Genomic DNA, 18278 nt, shown 5'->3' on the forward strand with positions numbered 1-18278 from the left:
GTGGTGCTTTGCTACACGTAACAAGTTCAATACCTAAGAAATCTGTTTAAAAAGACAGTTCCTATTATATGTATATGATTTTTGTCTTTTATACAAAAATGAAAAATAATGTTTTATTAAGGCTTTAAATAGTTTTTTTTTTGCCAATTTCACACCAAAAACTTGACCACTCAGTTTAAAATGATTAATTCCTACTTAATTGTCCCTAACAGTTTCCTGTGTCTTTATTGATAATTTAGCCAAATATCTTTGCAATGACCTTCATCTTAAATGTCCATTGTACTGGCTTTGCCTAGTATACTGATGCACAGAGAATTACTAATTTGCAAAAGCTTTGTACTGTTATTGTGTCTTGTGAGGGAGTTCATTAGCCCAATATTTACAAATTGGGAATTTGGATTGTTGCATATAACTTTGTTCAGTGTTAAATGGTCATTGGGTTAAGCCAGAACATGATTGGTTTGATTTTGTCATAGTATAATGGAACACCTAACAATCCGGTGGTGGATTATGTCTTGAGATATGTGAATCTAGTCAATCTGGCCAAGTGGGAAATGGCTTTTAGACAAATATCAGATCTATCCCTAATTGCAACTATTAAATGAATCACATTCACTCTCCATTGAATTTAGCATTGATTGATGAATACCAGTGAGCATTTGTGGATCTCCAAATGCTCCTGAATTGCAGCTTCTAGCATCGTTGAGCATATTGGTTGAGGCTATTGAGATTTGCATTTAAGAAATATCTGGCTGGCTATAGACTTACCACTGCTTTATTATATCACATTTATACCCATAGATTCCATTCATTAAACACGTTACCAAATGTTTATATACCATTAATTTAATGCACCAAGGTTAATATAATCTAATCAGTTACTAGTGGAAGTCTCATTATACTAGAAGGATTAATTATTTTTTAATCAAAGAGTTTCACTAATATTCAAGGTAATCTCATAAACTAATAAGTTTAAGATCTCTTTTTGCATAAGTTCACACATGTAAATAGGTACATCTGTAAGTATATTCCATTGCTCAACTAATTCGTTATGTGATTTTCTACATACTGGTTTGTAAAGATGGAAGTATATATTACCTGTCAACACATTAATTAAACTCCAATAGGAATATCTAATTGGTGAATTATTTCAGTGGAGATGGTTTGCAGCAGAGATGTTGAAAGGAGAGGTTCTTAACTACTGCTTTTCCTGCAGCTTTCCCTCTAAAATTGTCTTCTACACAGCTTTATCACTTTCTTTAGTATCCAGTTGCTTACTAAACATGTGCTTAGACACTTGTGGAGTAGAATTATAGGCAAGGCAGAGGCTGCAAAGAGAATACATGAATCTATGATGCAGTTTCTTGCCTTTTTTGATGAGAATAGTGTCGCAAAAACTATGGAGATGATGACAAAAAATTCTTCTGAATTGTTTCTACCAGTTTTCATTCAATTTATGAAAGACATTTAGTTTTAGAAATTATTACTAGATTATAATGTATACATTATCAAAGATATTTTAATTAATGGATGTGGCATTCTTGCATGAGATGACTAAGGTGTGTGTGTGTGTGTGTGTGTGTGTGTGTGTGTGTGTGTGTGTGTGTGAATGACCTATCTTTCTCTGGGACAATCCTCAGTCCACTGATCTGCAACCTTTGTGGCTTTTGGCACTTTAGCTAAATCCCATAATTAGTCAGAGGTCAGAGACAAGTCCAATGGGAGGTGACACTGAGGTCTTTCTCCCATGTATGTATGTACAGAGAGAACATGGATTCATGTAGTATTTAATATGGTTTAGTGCACTGTCTATCAGTTTAGGCTGGATTTGCATTATAATTATTTTCATCCATCTTTTCTCCACAAGCTGAAAAATAAGTCTACAATTTTCCCCAAAGTTTTTCAGTCCAAGATAGTAATCAATATACTGCCATCATCGCAATACTTTGAAAATTAATTGTTGTATGCTTGAAAGATATTAATGAATAGTGCACATATATCTCAGAGTATTCTGAATAGCAAATGAAATATACAGTATGCAATCAAATCATCAATGCAGTAACAGAATTCATAAAATGTTTTTTTGACAAACCTCTGTAATTTAATATGTACAATTACATTTTCAGTGTTCAAGTAGTTCATGGGCTTTGAAATTAATATTACTTGTGTTCAATCATATCTTATATAATAAGTAGCGATATAAATAAGCTTTGGCTATGCATACAATCCCTTCCTGGGAGCAATCAAGCAAACTAAAAAGTCTTCCACTGACTTTGTAAGTCTTCCACTGACAGTTCTTTGTAAGATTTGCTTAATAGCCTAAATTATCCAGTGGTTATGATTAATATCTGGATGAAAAGGGACATAGTAGAACAGAGGTCCCAAACCTTTGGGCACCAGGGACTGGTTACATGGATTTTTTTCCACGGAACAGAGAGGGCGTGGTTTTGTGTGCTGCCTGTATCCTGCAGATGGGGCTTTGCTTGTTTGTGCAGCCCGGTTGCTGGCATGCCACGGCCCAGAACCGGCCCATGGACCAGGGATTGGGGGCCCCTCTTGTAGAAATTAGAAGATTTCCTGACTTGTTCACCAGCTTGGGTGAAGAAAATATGGCAGAATTTGTATGCAGAACCATAAAAAGTCTCATTATCTTATCTTATTAAGCCAAGATATTGTAATTTATTATGACTTGTCTGTATTCATTATGTAATATGTACTAATATGTCAGTGATCCTGTACCATAATTAAATTTCTTCTACCTTCCAATATCTACTTTAAAAAAATTAATTTTCTAATCTTATCAAATCACTATTCAACTTTTCCTTTTTTCTCTATGCACCAGGAATGCAGTCCAGGATTCTATCGTGAGAGTGTGGGTCTATTTACAGGAAGGTGTGTTTCGTGCAATTGTAATGGAAATTCAGATAAATGCCTGGATGGTTCTGGAATTTGTATTGTAAGTATTTACAACAAATGCTGCTGCAGGTGCTCTTATTAATTTCTTTTGCTTCAGGCCAGTAATAACTTTGAGAGAAACTGCTTGTGCCTGCAAAAATAGAAATGTCTTTGAGGTACAGTGAAAACTGACATATCTATTACAGCAAAAATGTCCACAGAAGTTTGTTAGCTTTGAAACATGAATTGTCTTCACGTGATATGCTTGCATGCATTTCATATTTTTTTCTCTTTCAACAAGAGTTACCAAGGTTGCACTTGTGCACAGTTAACTTAGCTTACAAGCTGAGATATGATCAGATGCTAGATCACTTCACTCTTTTCTTCCTGTGAAGTCATGTTAATTATGGGTTTCGTAATATATCTGAGCAATGAATAATGAAATAAACCAGGATGTTAAGCCAGCTTTAAAACTTGTTTCATTTTACTTGTTTTGCTCATTAAGCTGCAGTCATTCATATGCAGCTATGGAATGTAATAGCAGTTCTCACCAAGGAGTAAACATTAGCATTTATAAACATTTATTTATAAGCACAGGTAAAGGAACTTTAAATTAATCTACCCAAACATGTGATCTTTACACAGCAATGTTGTTTTTTGGTATAATTTCCTTTTGAAATTAGTTAATCAAAGCAAATATGTATAAAGGAGCATGATTGACAATGCTTTTTGAATAAAAGTTCTAAGGCTTGCATTTTTTTTTTGCATACTAGATTTGTAAAATATTTCATTGCCTTTTTTTCTATAGTATACTATACTGAAAAATATTAAGTTCTTTTTTTGAGTAAATACATTTACAGCCTAGCCTTTCTTTGCCCACATTTTTTTGCTCATACTTACTCATTATTCATTGCCCGCATAGAGTTCTTTGAAATTGCACGATACTTTTTTTGACTTTGTTTTTGACAAACCCTTTTGAGTTTAAATGTAGGAGCTGTTCGCCAAATCAGCCTGTTCCAAATAGGTGTGAATCATAAGGCATTTCAATTGAGGAACAGGCCATAACAAGCAAATACAACCAGCAAGAGCTAGATAGTGTACATTGCCCTAAGACAAGAATTTTCTAAATATTAACTTTTTCAGTCTTGTTCTAATTATCATTTATGTCCATCAGAGCTACCAGATTGGGTGGCACAAGTCCACATGACTCCTAAATGGTAGCATAGAGTAGTAATCTAGTAATTGTCTGTTTTTTATTTTGCAATCCAGATTTGGTAGCTCCAATGGTTATTCATACTGCGTATCAGATAAATATTTGCAATCAGTTTTTATAGCATGCATTCTATTTGGGTAGCTAGTTAGCATTGTTAATTAAGTCTTCCTTTCCATTCAGAAATGCAACACTGAATGAGATTTTAAAATAATTTATAAGGTGTTATTATATTTTCCTCTAGATAAAAAGCAATAATAAATTTAGGATCACAGGTAAATAATTTAATCAACTAGTAGCAGGTCGACTAAGAACTGTTCATATGGGTAGAAAACACATGGATCCAGAAGATAGGGAGTCATATAGTTTTAAACACCATAAAGTTCCTTGCTGCCCAGTGCCTAATACTGGTGTATTATGACAGAGGAATGATATTAGTATCAGAAGAGTAGGACTGATGATTAATACCGTAATAGGGTTTAATTTCCATGTTGGTGGGGCAGCTTTTCATTTTTCCAGTCCTTCTAAGCCAGGGGTGTCAAATTTGCAACATGATGTGTCGCAACGTATCACAACTTTTTTTCCATTGTCGGCAGTGGGGTGGGTGCGGTTTCAGCATGATGCATCTGGCCCGCCGGCTGGCAGTTTGACACCCCTGTTCTAAGCTATCATATAACAACTAGTTTGGTCTAATAGTTAAGGCACTGAACAATAAAATGGGAGATAGTGACTTTAAGTCCCACTTTAACCATGAAAGCCAGATGCTACTTTAAATTAATAATGTGTGACCCTCCGTGTAATTAATATTATGCTATTACTTCTGCAACTAACCAGAAAACAATTGTATGCACATCCTTTAGCCAGATACTAACTGGGTCTAATTTATTTGTTCAGTCTTGCAATAAGGTAAATTTGTGGTGGCTTGGAGCATATCAATTGTCATTTTCTCACATTGGTATTAATAATAAACTTGAAAAACAAGACAACTGCTAACCTTCTGGTTTTTATATATATATATTTTAAAAAGAACTGTCAACATAATACTGCTGGAGAAAAGTGTGAGCGCTGTAAAGAAGGATACTTTCGAGATGCCAGTCAAGGACTTTGTAAGGAATGTCACTGCCCTTACACAAACAGGTACTCTGTTGGGCTGAGAATGGGAAGCTGTATTTATTGTGCTTTGCTCAAAGTTGCCCTGGTGGAAATTCTGTGTTTTTATGACAGTAAAAACAGCTATTAGATAATTCTATCATTTGTGCAATAATGTTATGAAGCACAAATGATAAAATTTTGGTGTCATTGCAGCTTGTTATGCATGGATGGTAAGATGACAATGGTCACTCATCTTGCACATCTTCATAAAAAATAAAATAAGAAATTCCCTGTAAAGAAAAAAATCATAAAGCAATTTCCACAAATTCTAATTTTAAGTGCATTTACCACAAATGAGATATTGATGACCTTGGATCAGATCTCCTATTGGATTATATTTTTTAAAAGCTCTATTGCAGTGTGACTCATGACCTTCATAAAGCCTTTACTAAATTGGTACCCTATAGATGTGCTGGGCATCAATCCCCATAATTACCATAATTGCTAACTAACATCCTAAGTGGGCATTGTTGAAATGTAAATCTGCACTTTTGGAGGAATTTAACTTGAGGAGGAGACCGGAGAGAACACATCTTTTCTGCATCATCGCAGCTACAGTCCACTTTAAAAGAAATTCATGGTGCAAAAGACTTGGACTACAATTTGTCAACTAGTTTGGCCTAAAATATATTTTATTTAGTTGGTATTAATTTAAAATATATTTAAAGCAAGTTCATTGCTTTTACTCATTTATTTTGCCAAATACAACGAACATTTCTTGTGTGTCTTCTACTTTGAATATGATGAGTGCATTAAAAAATAATAGAAATAAAAAAAATGAATATTGAAGCAATTTTCTGAAAGTTTGCCATATTAGTTCATTTCAATAAAACCAAAGTAAGGTTGTGATACCTTAAAGGCTAATTTCCCCATTGTTACAAGCACGTAAAAGACTTGATTGTATTTGCTACATACTGTAATGAGCAATACCTTCATTTTTTTTAGGGAAGGCCTAGATTTGCTTGATTAGCATAGAGCACCACGTCTTTGCTGCTGAGTTCTCCCTGATTCCATGCTGTTGATTTCAAAAAAAGAAAGGAACTGGGGCAATAACAGAGATGGCTAGATGATGACTTTCCAGATGTTATTTGAACTCTAGTTGCTAAAATCTCCAGCTAGTTATAACTGATGGGGAACAATTGTGGGGGTTGTAATGCAGCCATTTCAGGAAGGCCACAGATCGTCCTGATAATATTGAAGACTAGGAATAGAATAGAATAGAATAGAATAGAATAGAATAGAATAGAATAGAATAGAATAGAACATTTGAGGTCTTCTAGTCCAGCCCCCTGGTCAAGCAGGAGAACCTTGGTATTTCAGTTAAGTGACTGTTTAGTCTGTTCTTAAAAACCTCCAGTGATGGAGCGCCCATGATTTCTGGAGGCAAGCTGTTCCACTGGTTAATTGTCATCACTGTTAGGAAGTTTCTCCTTAATTCCAGGTTGCTTCTCTCTTTGATTAGTTTCCAACTATTGTTTCTTGTTCTGCCTTCTGGGTGCTTTGGAGCATAATTTGACCCCCTCTTCTTTGTGACAGCTCGTCAACTACTGGAATACTGCTATCATGTCACCCCTATTTCTTCTTTTTTTTAGACTAGCCAAACCCAAGTCCTGCAGCTATTCTTCATATATTTTATTCTCCAAGCCTTTGATCATCTTAGATGTTCTTCTCTGAACTTTTTCCAAAGTCTCAACATCTTTTTTGTAGTATGGTGACCAAAATTGGTTGCAGTATTGGTCATACTAGGGTTTTTATAAAGCGGTACTAATACTTCACATGATCTTGATTCTATGCCTATGTTTATACCACCCAGAATAGTATTAGCTTTTTTGGCTGCTGCTGCACACTGCTGGCTCATAGTCAAGTCCAAGATCCCTCTCATAGTTATTGTTTTTGAGTCAGATCTCACCTAATCTGTACTTATAACTTTGATTTTCCTGCCTAAATGTAAAACTTTGCTTTTCTCCACATTAAAGTGGAGTAACATTAAAGTAAAGAAAAGTAATAATTTTCTTTATTAGATATAGACACCATTTTATTTATTGTTCAATGATCTAATGAACATGGAAATTATCCTTCAACTTATAAACTTATAAAAGGGAGATATTTAGATTTCTCAGGTAAACATGCAGATTCAGCTACTGTTCAGTAATAAAATATAATCAAGCTGTCTTTTTTATTCCCTAATTTGTTATTGAATATTTTGCAATATGCTTTCAGGATTGTAGGACTGCATTCTGATTTTGCAAAAAAAAAAAAAAAGGTAATAGGGAATGATGTATGAGCAAAAATAGTTGCAACTTGTCTGAGACTGAAATTATTTTTGTTAGCCTTTTATTTGATGTTCAGACAGTAACATAGCCCTTACATTTTTTCCTTTCCCCATAAGCTGTATAAATATGTCTTAAAAGAAAAAAAAAGCTATTTTCAGATTTTTCATGTTTCCTGTATTTTTTACCATGTAGTTTTGCTTCTGGCTGTCTGGAAGATAATGGAGAAATTCAATGTTTTTGCAAAGAAGGCTATTCAGGAAAGCATTGTGAAAGGTATATGACTTGTCTCAATACTGATTTACTATGTAGAAAGTTAAAACAGATCTCAACTGGAAACTACTAACATATTGGAAAAGATTGTTTTCTAAACAGAGACCATATTTTCATGATTGGGCTGGAGTCCAAAGTGCTACAAGGATTCATGTGCACACAATGCTCTCTTTAGTAAGCATAAGCTGCTCTCCTTGATTCAGAATTTCAGAATACTCTGTTCATCCCGTTTAGGACTATTTAATTTCATGTTCATTGAAATAAATTGCATTAGTGCCCAATTATGCATTAGATGCAGATACTGTATTCACTGATGTTTTTAAATCTGAAGAGTTGTATGAAGTATTGATGCAGCCCACAGAAAGCTAAATGTGCTCAGATTCTTATGATATCAAATAATCAAATTTCTTTTTGGACTGCACTGTCTCTGTATAGGGCTTATCAAATTAGAGATATAATTAAAATCTAAAAAGCAATATCTATTATTTGGTCAGTTAGACAATTGTAACACAAATTGTTAAAATTTATGGATGTGATACAGATTTTTAAGCCAGCAGAAACCTTTTCAGTGTCAGGTGATTTATATTACTTGTGTGTTTTATTTGTTCATTAATTTATTTTGCAGCTGTGCTCCTGGTTATTTTGGAAATCCATTGAAATACAGATACTGTCAAAAATGTAATTGCCTGGAGAATGGCCAGCTCACAAAATGCGATCGCTTGACTGGGGGTATGTAAAGTGACATAAATATTTCTGAATAATATTAAAAAGGAAACCATGGAATATTTGAAAATAGTCTACCAGGGAGACTCCTATGCAAATAAAAATTATATTTTTTCAATTCTGTGCTTATAGCTGTTCATTCTTACTACAAATCCTTACTAGTATAAGGATGAGAAAAGTCTAGCTCTTCAGATGTTGCTGAAGTACAAGTCCCAAGACCCACTGGCTGCTGCTGTAATTCCTCTGTATTTGAAAAAACTGCTTTATACATTTGTGGTTTTAATGAAGTAATTAAATGTGTTAGTTAATGTTTAAACAGCATGATCCAGATTTATGTGTCCTACATCCTACAGATTTCATTGCTGATTGCCTTCAGGTAATTTAGAGATCTACATGAATTATGAATGTCTTCTATACAATGTTAATGTTGATTGTTTCAAAGTTTCAAGAAAGATAAACTTGAACAATAGGCACTGGGAATATATTCAGATATTGTTGAGCTACAACTTCCAGCAGCGTCAACCTACATGGCCAGTAATGAAAGATGCTGAAGGTTTTAATTTGAATTTCCAAATGTAAAATTGCCTAATTCTGTGGGTCTTTTTTTAACAACACAACTACCAGCAGAATTAAAGCAATTTTAAATGCATTCTATGATTATGTATAGCATCAATTATTCCAGTTGATTTCAGTTGATTTCAATAATGTGTCTCTCTTTAGCTTTGTTTAGTTATTTCTGAATCAGAATAAAGTTTGATATAAAAAATCATTTAATGGATGATAATAGAAAAAAAATAACCATTTTATAATATATATATATCTGAAAAACTAATTAAAAATATATAATTTTATCTAAAAGAAAATATTAGTCTATCAACAATATTCTTATAATGTCACTTTAATGTATCCCTTTATGTAGGGTATGTGGGAATGACCATTCCCTAGACAGCGACTCTGGGCCCAGACTCCCAAAGTCATTCCCACATACCATTACAGATTTGTGGTTCACTTACTTAGTGCTTGCTAATTAATATATATACAGGTATTATAGAGTTTGATGTTTGCACTTTGATTTTTGAATTCAATTTGCTGGGTTGGCGCTCTTATTTCTATGTAGGATGTTGTATTTTGGCAACATTTAAAGATCCACAGATTTGCTACTCAGCATGCATTGTATGCACTCTGTATTACTGAGAGGAGATGTCAGACTTGGAGCCCATATAACGATGCAGGAGGACTTACATTTCAAGTCTGAGTCAAAGGCTTACATTTCAAGTGTGAGTCAAAGTTAGAGATGAACAAGAAAGCAGGGAGCTGAATCACGAAACCCAAAAGAACAAGAATATATAAGAGCTACTGGAACTTGTTTCCCAACCAACAAAAAACTTTCCTCAATCAGAGCCAAAGGCAAGGCCAAGGATAGATGGCCAGGCCTGTGTCTGAGAAAATTTCACTTGCCAAGGACACATATCTGACTTTCGTTTTGAGACTTGCAGATATTTCTCAGTTCTAGTCTCTGAAATGTTTGAAATATATATGTTTTATTTGAATATATTATGCTTTCCATCTCAAGGCAATGTTATTTTCCTAATTCTTTTATGTAAACTACTAGAATTACATATGTAGGTACATATATTTCAAACAACATATTTTAAAGTGCTGTTCTGCTGCTTAAACTAACAGTTGCTAGAACAAGTTCAGTCTAGATGCAACTGCTTTAGCAAATCCTGATGTCATTGTGGTTTTGCTATAGTGTATTGAGTCTTGGTTTGATTGTGGTCATGCAGTAGCTTATTGAATTCTATAATTATATAGAATTACATAGATGTTCTCATTCCTATTAGCCAATGACATAACATATTTAATTGGCACTCTTCTTTATGTGTCAAGAGATAAAAGTGATTAAAAGTGATAGAGTACTTCAATATTCAGTCTGGCTGGGGAAATTTGATAGTTCAAGGTCACACATCTTAAAATTACTGAGGTTGAGAAAACTGGTCTACTTAATCTTCAGTAGCAATATTTGCAGGATAGGCCTCAAATTTTGTATTTGCTTGTCCTGCAAAACTGCATTAGCTTGGAGCAGTGGTTCTCAACCTTTCTAATGCCGTGACCCCATAATACAGTTCCCCATGTTGTGGTGACCCCCAAGTGGGTGTGGCCACCAATAAGAGGGAGTAGGACAGCTAGGGAAAAGGGAACGAAATGGTGGATAGCATGGTTTGGCGACCCCCATGAAATGGTCGTTCGACCCCAAATGGGGTCCCGACCCACAGGTTGAGAACCACTGGCTTGGAGGTTGAAGTTAATGAGATGAGGTGATATTCGAAGTCGGAAGAAATAACAAGATATAAGTATTGTGCTGCATATATAGATAGTCCTTGATTTATAACAGTTTGTTTAGTGACTGTTCAGAGTTACAACAGCACTGAAAAAATGACTTATGACTTTTTCACACTTATGACCGTTGCAGCATCCCCATGGTCACGTGATCAAAATTCAGATGCTTGGCTACTGGTTCATATTTATGACTGTGGCAGTGTCCTGTGGTCACATGATCACCTTTTAGAACTTTCTGACAAGCAAAGTCAATGGGAAAGCCAGATTCACTTAAGAACCATGTTACTAACTTAACAACTGCAGTGATTCACTTAACAACGGTGGCAAGAAAGGTCATAAAATGGGGCAAAACTCACTTAACAAATGTCTTGCTTAGCAACATAAATTTTGGGCTCAATTGTGGTTGTGAGTACCTTTATTATATTTTATAGTATTTCATCACTGTATCATGCTATGGACTGAATTGGTTTATAGGAAGAGGAGTCTGTTTTGAAAAGGTCTTTTAAAGATTTGGCAGCCAGCAGTCTTTTGACAGCATGACTCCTTTAGAGGCCAGTATTCCTCCTCTTGGGATAATAGAATTATACTGGCATAAGAGGCAGCCACAATATGGATACCTGCATTAATCCAAACCCTTCCTTGATTAATAAGGGAAGGAGTTGTACAGGAATAGCTCAAAACATTGCTAAATTAATGTTACCAAGAATCATAAATACGGTTGTTTTGATTGAATGTTTTGATTATATTTTACCATAAATATGGTTGTTTTGATTGAATGTTTTGATTATATTTTACCATTTAATGCCACATCTTTTGTTTCTGAACTCAACAAGTTAAATCAGAGGACGAGTTCAGGAGTCCTTGAATTACCTTGCTTTCCTCCCTGCTAAGAGATTTAGTAAATAATGCCTTGGATTTCTGAAGAGCCCAGCAGGGTGATCCAATGTCATGGTAGAATTTGTTCACATTAGTTGAAGTTGTTATTTGAGAAAAAACAAGAAAGCAATGTGTAAATTTAACTTTGGGGAGAACCCTACAAGATCCTGTAAACTTCCTTTCTAATGTATTTTTATTGTAAGCTTCCCACTGTGGAGAGTGAGATGGGAGGCATATAAATTAAGTAAAGAAAGAAAATAGTTAAAAAATACAATATTGATTCTAGGGAACTTGTTACCTATCTTTTTACCTGCTTAACAATGTGCAGCTTTCAATGGAGTGTGCAGGGCATCAGTAACACAATGCTTTCTGACATTTCAGAACGTCACATCTTATAATTGTTGCATCCTTAATTCTACTTTTTTCCCTCTCTTTTTTTTCTTTTAATTTCCAGAATGCATCAGCCAAGAACCAAAAGACATAGATCCAAATGAAGATTGTAATTGTAAGTTTTAAACCTTATTTCGTCTGAAAGCTTGCTTATATACCGTGTTTCTCTGAAAGTAAGACCTACCCTTAGCTCTAGCTTGATTTTGGGGGGTGGGCCTAATATAAGCCGTATCCCCAAAATAAGCCCTAGTTTAGGGGCAAGGCACACACTTAAAAATCAAGCTGGGGTGGGGGTGGGGGTATACATCTGCTTACCTTGCAGCCGGGCCTCTCCTCACCAGCCCACTTCTTCTGAGGCATCTTCTGCAGCCATGCCTGCATTTCTGAGTCACAGGACTTTCTGGAAGGCCTGTGCAGCCAAGAACCGAGCCATGGATTCACTCTGCAAGGTACTCGGCTGCAGAGGCCCGACTGCAAAATGCAGGCTAGAATGCAGCAAGGAGTTCTAGAACCTGTTGACTCCAGTCCCTGGGAAACCCCCATTGTCACACCTCTCAAGGCAAATGGGGACATTCGCATTTGTGCCGATTACAAATGCACTCTGAATAGGGCATTGCAGCAACATGCCTATCCTGTTCCTGTGGTCAGTCATATTCTGGCCTCCCTCAAGGGGGGGCGTGTTTTTGCAAAGCTTGACCTAGCTCAGGCGTATCAACAGCTGCCTGTTGATGATGATGCTGCTGTAGCTCAGCCCATTGTGACCCACAGAGGAGCATTCAAGGTGAAGAGGCTACAATTTGGAGTAAATGTCGCTCCTGGAATTTTCCAAAGCATAATGGAAAACACACTACGGGGTATACCAGGGGTTTGCCCCTATTTTGACGATGTCTTAATTGTAGGAGACTCTACACACAATTTAGCTGAGAGATTAAGGGCTGTCCTGTTAAGGTTCAGGAAAACGGGCCTCAAGCTTAAGAAGGACAAGTGTAAAATTGGAGTGCCTTCTACTGATTTTCTGGGATTCAAAATTGATGCTACTGGGATTCACCCTGCTGAATCCAAACTGAAGGCTATTATGCATGCTCCTAGGCCAAAGTCTAAGGCCGAACTACAGGCTTTTCTGGGCCTTCTGAATTTCTACAATTCCTTTCTTCCACATAAGGCTAGTGTAGCTGAGCCTCTTCACAGGCTATTGGACAAACAGGCAGTGTGGCAGTGGTCACAAAAGCATGAAGCAAGCTTCAATGAGGTCAAGGCCTTACTCACTTCTAACAGTGTACTTGCACATTTCAATGAATCCCTTCCTGTGTGCATCGCTTGTGATGCTTCTCCTTATGTGGTAGGAGCTGTATTAAGCCACCTCAGGTCAGATGGAACTCAGGTTCCTGTTGCATAATACTCCAGAACCTTGTCTTCTGCCGAGCGTAATTATGCTCAAATAGACAGGGAGGCTTTAACTGTTGTTGCTGGAATTAAAAAATTCCATGATTTTTTATATGGCAGGCATTTCACGGTCTTCACTGACCATAAGCCTTTGTTGGGACTGTTTACCACTTGTAAGCAAACTCCCCAAATCATCTCCCCCAGAATGCTAAGATGGTCTATCTTTCTTTCTGCCTATGATTTCTCCCTATTTCACAAACCTGGGAAGGAAATGGGCCATGCTGATGGCCTCAGTAGGTTACCCCTGCCAGTAATAGAAGCTGACCCTGCACCAGCTATCAATCTTCTCTCCATTCAGGCCTTGCCCGAGTCTCCTTTAATGCCAGAGATGTAGCCGCTGAATCAGGCACAGATCACACACTGTCACGTGTCCTTTCTTGGGTTTTATCCGCATGGCCAGAGAGCTGTCCTGGTACTGAGTTTCAGAGTTTCTGGTCTAAAAGGAACGAGTTGTCCACCTTCCAGGGTTGTCTGCTTTGGGGAAGCAGAGTTGTCATTCCTACCTCAATGAGGACTAGGGTCTTAGGTTCCCTCCACGAGGGTCATCCTGGCATTGTACGCATGAAGGCGCTTGCGCGCAGCCATTTGTGGTGGCCTGGGTTAGATAGGGACATTGAAGCTAAGGTGCACGCATGCCACCTTTGCCAACGCTTGTGCCCCGAAATGCCCCAAGCTCCTGTACATAAATGGGAGGAATCACAGTCTCCATGGTCTAGGGTGCACATTGACTACCCTGGGCCCTTTCAGGGTCAATTCTTCTTGGTCCTAGTTGACAGCCATTCAAAATGGCTTGAGGTTGTACCTGTCTCTTCCACCACCACTGCAAAGACTATTCAAGTACTGAGGGGGATTTTTGCTGCACATGGGCTTCCAGACGTCCTCGTGTCTGACAACGGCCCTCAATTCACTTCTTCCGAATTCCAAGCTTTCTTACAGGCTAACATGATTCATCATGCCACCTCTGCACCTTTCCACCCGTCCACCAACGGTATGGCTGAATGCATGGTTCGCATCACCAAGGACGCCTTGAAGAAAATTACCTACGGAGACTGGCATCACAGTTGGCTGACTTCCTCCTTTCTTATTGCACTACACCGTCCACTTCTACGGGGAGAAGCCCAGCTGAACTTCGTTGGGGGCGCAAACTGACTACCAAGCTTGACCGGTTGCATCCGGACAGACTGCCTTCTTCTTTCACACTCCCCAGGACACCTAGACAACTACTTGTGGGTGCCCCGGTTTGGACTCATAATTATGGGCCCGGTCATTCATAGGTCCCCGCTACTATATCCAGGGTCACAGGTCCTCTGTCTTACGAGGTGTCCCTGGACAACGGTCGTGTCCTGCATCAACACATCGACCAGCTTCGCCCTAGACGGGACCTTCCCGCTGAGACTCCTGGGTCCTTTCCAGGGGGGGAGGGGGACCCCTTTGGGCAAAGGGAAGGGTATGGGCTGCTGCCCATCATTAATGAGGAAGCTACAGACAGCTTATCCCAAGATTCCGCGAGTGCTCCAAACAGGAATTCAAGGAGCTCAACTAGACATCAGACATCAATGCCTACTCCAGCCAGGGAGTCACCCCGGAGGCATAATCACTACTCACCCGCATCACTCAGTACTCCAGTCAGGGAGGATACCCGGGAGCATCCCAACAAACCATACCCCGCAAGAGAGCTGGCACACACTCCTTCTAGTTGGCCCGACACTACCCCTGTCCCTAGAAGGGGGCAAACATACAGGGAGGTGGTCGAGGAACCGAATCCCGACTACAACACCTCTGACTTCACTCAGGGGACAACTGAGTTTTGGGACGGCACTGAAACCCCCACAAGCCCGGGGACAGAACGGGAACCAGGGGACAGACAACCTCCTGACAGGTCTTGGACGGACCTAGGAGGTTCCACAGAATCGCCCAACAGTGACAGTCACTTAGAGGGGCCAGAGAGCCTGCAGCTAGGCAGGACAACCAGGTCAAACAAAGAAAGAAGCCCTGGCCTGACGAGCCCGGTGGGCAAGCAAGCAGGCCAGGCATTGGAGCACAGCCCTTGGGAACCACCAGGGTGTAATAGGGGGGACAGATACGCATCACCCCTCAGTGAAGGGGTACTTGGCAGGTACCCAGAGGTTAGGAGGTCACAGAGAGCCAGAAGATCCCCTAAGTATTTAGAGGATTTTGTAACTCTATTGGCAAAACAGAGTTAACAGAGAACATTCCTGTACACAGAGGAAATAGAACACTGAGACTGATGGGAACAAAAGAAATGCATAGCATGAGGTTGTATGGTGCTACTCTCGCAATGGGTTATGTGTTATTATGACATGATCAATAGACTTAGCCCGGGGGGAAGGGGTGTTATGTCTTGAGCCTGTGCAAGCAGGCTCGGGGCATTGCAGGCGGTCCCGGGCAGGTGCAAGCTGCCCGGAACCAGACAGGCTGTCGCCAGTACTTGTGCGCATGCGCAAGTGCTGGCGCACCAAAAGTTGCAGATTGACCCGGGAATGGCCTATAAAAGAGGCCGGGAGTTTTGGGCGTTGTCGGTGTTTTGTAACCAGTATGCTGAACTGAAATAAAGAAGTTTCCTGAGAACTACAACTGCTTCTCGTGTCTTGCCATTTCGCGAAGGACGCAACAGGTTGTCTCCAGCTTTGCGCGCATGCGCAAGGTGGGAGAATGCCGTGGAATGATCGGCTGACGCTGTCCCTGCCAGGGGACTATAAAAGGGCTTGCGCCATTTTTGTTCTCTGTTCTGTTGGTGAATTGCAATAAAGGAAGACTGTTTTTGTTACTTCGCTTCGTCTCCATGCCTCTTTTCTGGGAACAGAACAGTGATGATGCTAAAAGTTGTAATCTAAGACATCTGGAGAGCAGCAAGTTAGGAAAGGTTGAACCTACAAAGAATGACTCCAAGGATTTGGTTTCTCTCTTACATGTATATGGATTTATTGTTTGTTGTGACAGTAACATAATGCAGACAAGCAGTACAGTTGTATGACAAACATAGTTTTATGACACCATTTGAACAGTTTGTTATTTGCTATAGTAACAGATAAAACTTTTGGAAATATCTTTTTGTCCCATAATTGTTTTGTCCCATAATTGTCCCATTCTTTTTATTTTTAATATACAAAAACTAACACTTTAAACTCTTCCATGTGTGTTCTTTTTTGTTTAGCTTGTGGGAGTTGTGTAATCACATTGCTGGAGGATTTGAGTACAATGGGAAGTGAGCTCCGAGTGATTGAATTTCAAATGCAAAGTATCAACACTAGTGCTCAACTGCTAGGCCAGATGAAGCACCTGGAAGTCCGTAGCAAGCAACTGGAGGTAACTTGAAAAAAAACTGGCTTTCCATGGGATTGGGTACACTTTCCAGAGGTTGAATACACTTCTGAAATGTGCTTTAGAAATGTCATAGTAAATGCTCTTATGGGGCTGGAATATGATTCTGAATTTTGATGAGACCCATTCCATTGCTCTTTCTAATGCCACTTCAGAAGAAAGACCCTAGCAGCCAATTCAGATTAGACTGTTGGAATGTATTATTTATGCATCTGTCTTAGAAGCCATCTTTAAAATTTAACTCAGCCCAATTCCTGCAAAACTTCTGCTCACTTCGTGGAAATGTATTCTTGGCAGCAGTTTAGAAATGGTTTGCCATTGCCTTTTTCTGGTTAGTTAGTCAAAAGCATAGTGCTAAAGCTTTGCTTGAAATGGAAATAAATGAACTTTTAGCCTTGGGATTTGATGACTAGAACTGTTTATGCCTGCAGAAATACTGCGTGCTATGTTTTATTCTAGTTCAAAGGAGCATTGTATTCAATCCTTGAATCTGTACCAAAGAATGTTGGAAGTTACTCTTTTCTACAGCTTTTTGTTCCTTCTTGGCTGCACCCCCAATTTTGCTTTTTCCCTGCACCCTTTCCTTTCTTCAACTTTATTTTTTTTCATTTTTGTATTTTATATTTTTGTTGAAGTTCAATAAAGTTTTGTGGAAAAAATGCATCTGCTAAAATTACCATCTGGGATATCTTGTGAGAATAGTCAAATCAACTGCAAATTCATTTCCAGCACAATTCATAAAGACCATACATGATTGGGAGCCAAGTCCTTTACCTACTCTATCTTCTCCTATATGAACATCTTCTGAATTATTTCATCTTTGAAAGCACTTTCATGCTACTCATAAAAGATAGGCAGAAGATAGGCTGGAGAAACAGAAGAGACGATCTTTTTGATTGCAGCCCTTCACTTTTAGAATATCATCAGATAGAGACATCTATTCTTTTGTCTGCTTTGATTTAGCAAAGCAGGACCTTTCTAAATCATTGAAACTTTCTAAATAACACTAGAAATGTTTCATTCTGCTCTTGCTAAGATCTTATTGTTTCTGTTTTTACTTATAATTTTAAATACATTGCTATGACATTGATTTTATTTAAATGTTAATCATAGCCTATGAGTTTCCTACCTGGAGGAATGTTGTCCATGGGGTCGCGATGGGTCGGACACGACTTCGCAATTAACAATAACAACAATGAGTTTCCTTCAGAATAGAAATATTATACATTTAAATAAACAATGTATCATTTCACAGGAAATTGCAGCTATTTATAAAGAGCATCCACTATTGTTCATTGTCCACACAGAATTTGATAGATTTTTAAAGCTGTTGAAATCAGCATGTTTTAAAATTCCATGCATTA

The 18278-nt window shown here is 38.2% G+C and overlaps 1 protein-coding gene across 4 annotated transcripts in view; it reads left to right on the forward strand.

Moving 5' to 3' along the window:
• The window catches only part of LAMA3 (laminin subunit alpha 3), a 123486-nt gene that overhangs the window by 65530 nt on the left and 39678 nt on the right, over window positions 1–18278 (forward strand). For all 4 annotated transcript variants that reach the window (XM_039328618.1, XM_039328619.1, XM_039328620.1 and 1 more), the window contains exons 38-43: window positions 2843–2956; window positions 5133–5242; window positions 7723–7803; window positions 8426–8529; window positions 12194–12244; window positions 16748–16899. In XM_039328618.1, the coding sequence (XP_039184552.1) occupies window positions 2843–2956; window positions 5133–5242; window positions 7723–7803; window positions 8426–8529; window positions 12194–12244; window positions 16748–16899 (612 nt within the window). The remainder of the gene's footprint in view (window positions 1–2842; window positions 2957–5132; window positions 5243–7722; window positions 7804–8425; window positions 8530–12193; window positions 12245–16747; window positions 16900–18278) is intronic.

Source organism: Crotalus tigris, unplaced genomic scaffold, assembly GCF_016545835.1.
Source record: "Crotalus tigris isolate CLP2741 ecotype Arizona unplaced genomic scaffold, ASM1654583v1 scf7180000024382.2542628, whole genome shotgun sequence".
NCBI classification, from domain to species: Eukaryota; Metazoa; Chordata; class Lepidosauria; order Squamata; family Viperidae; genus Crotalus; species Crotalus tigris.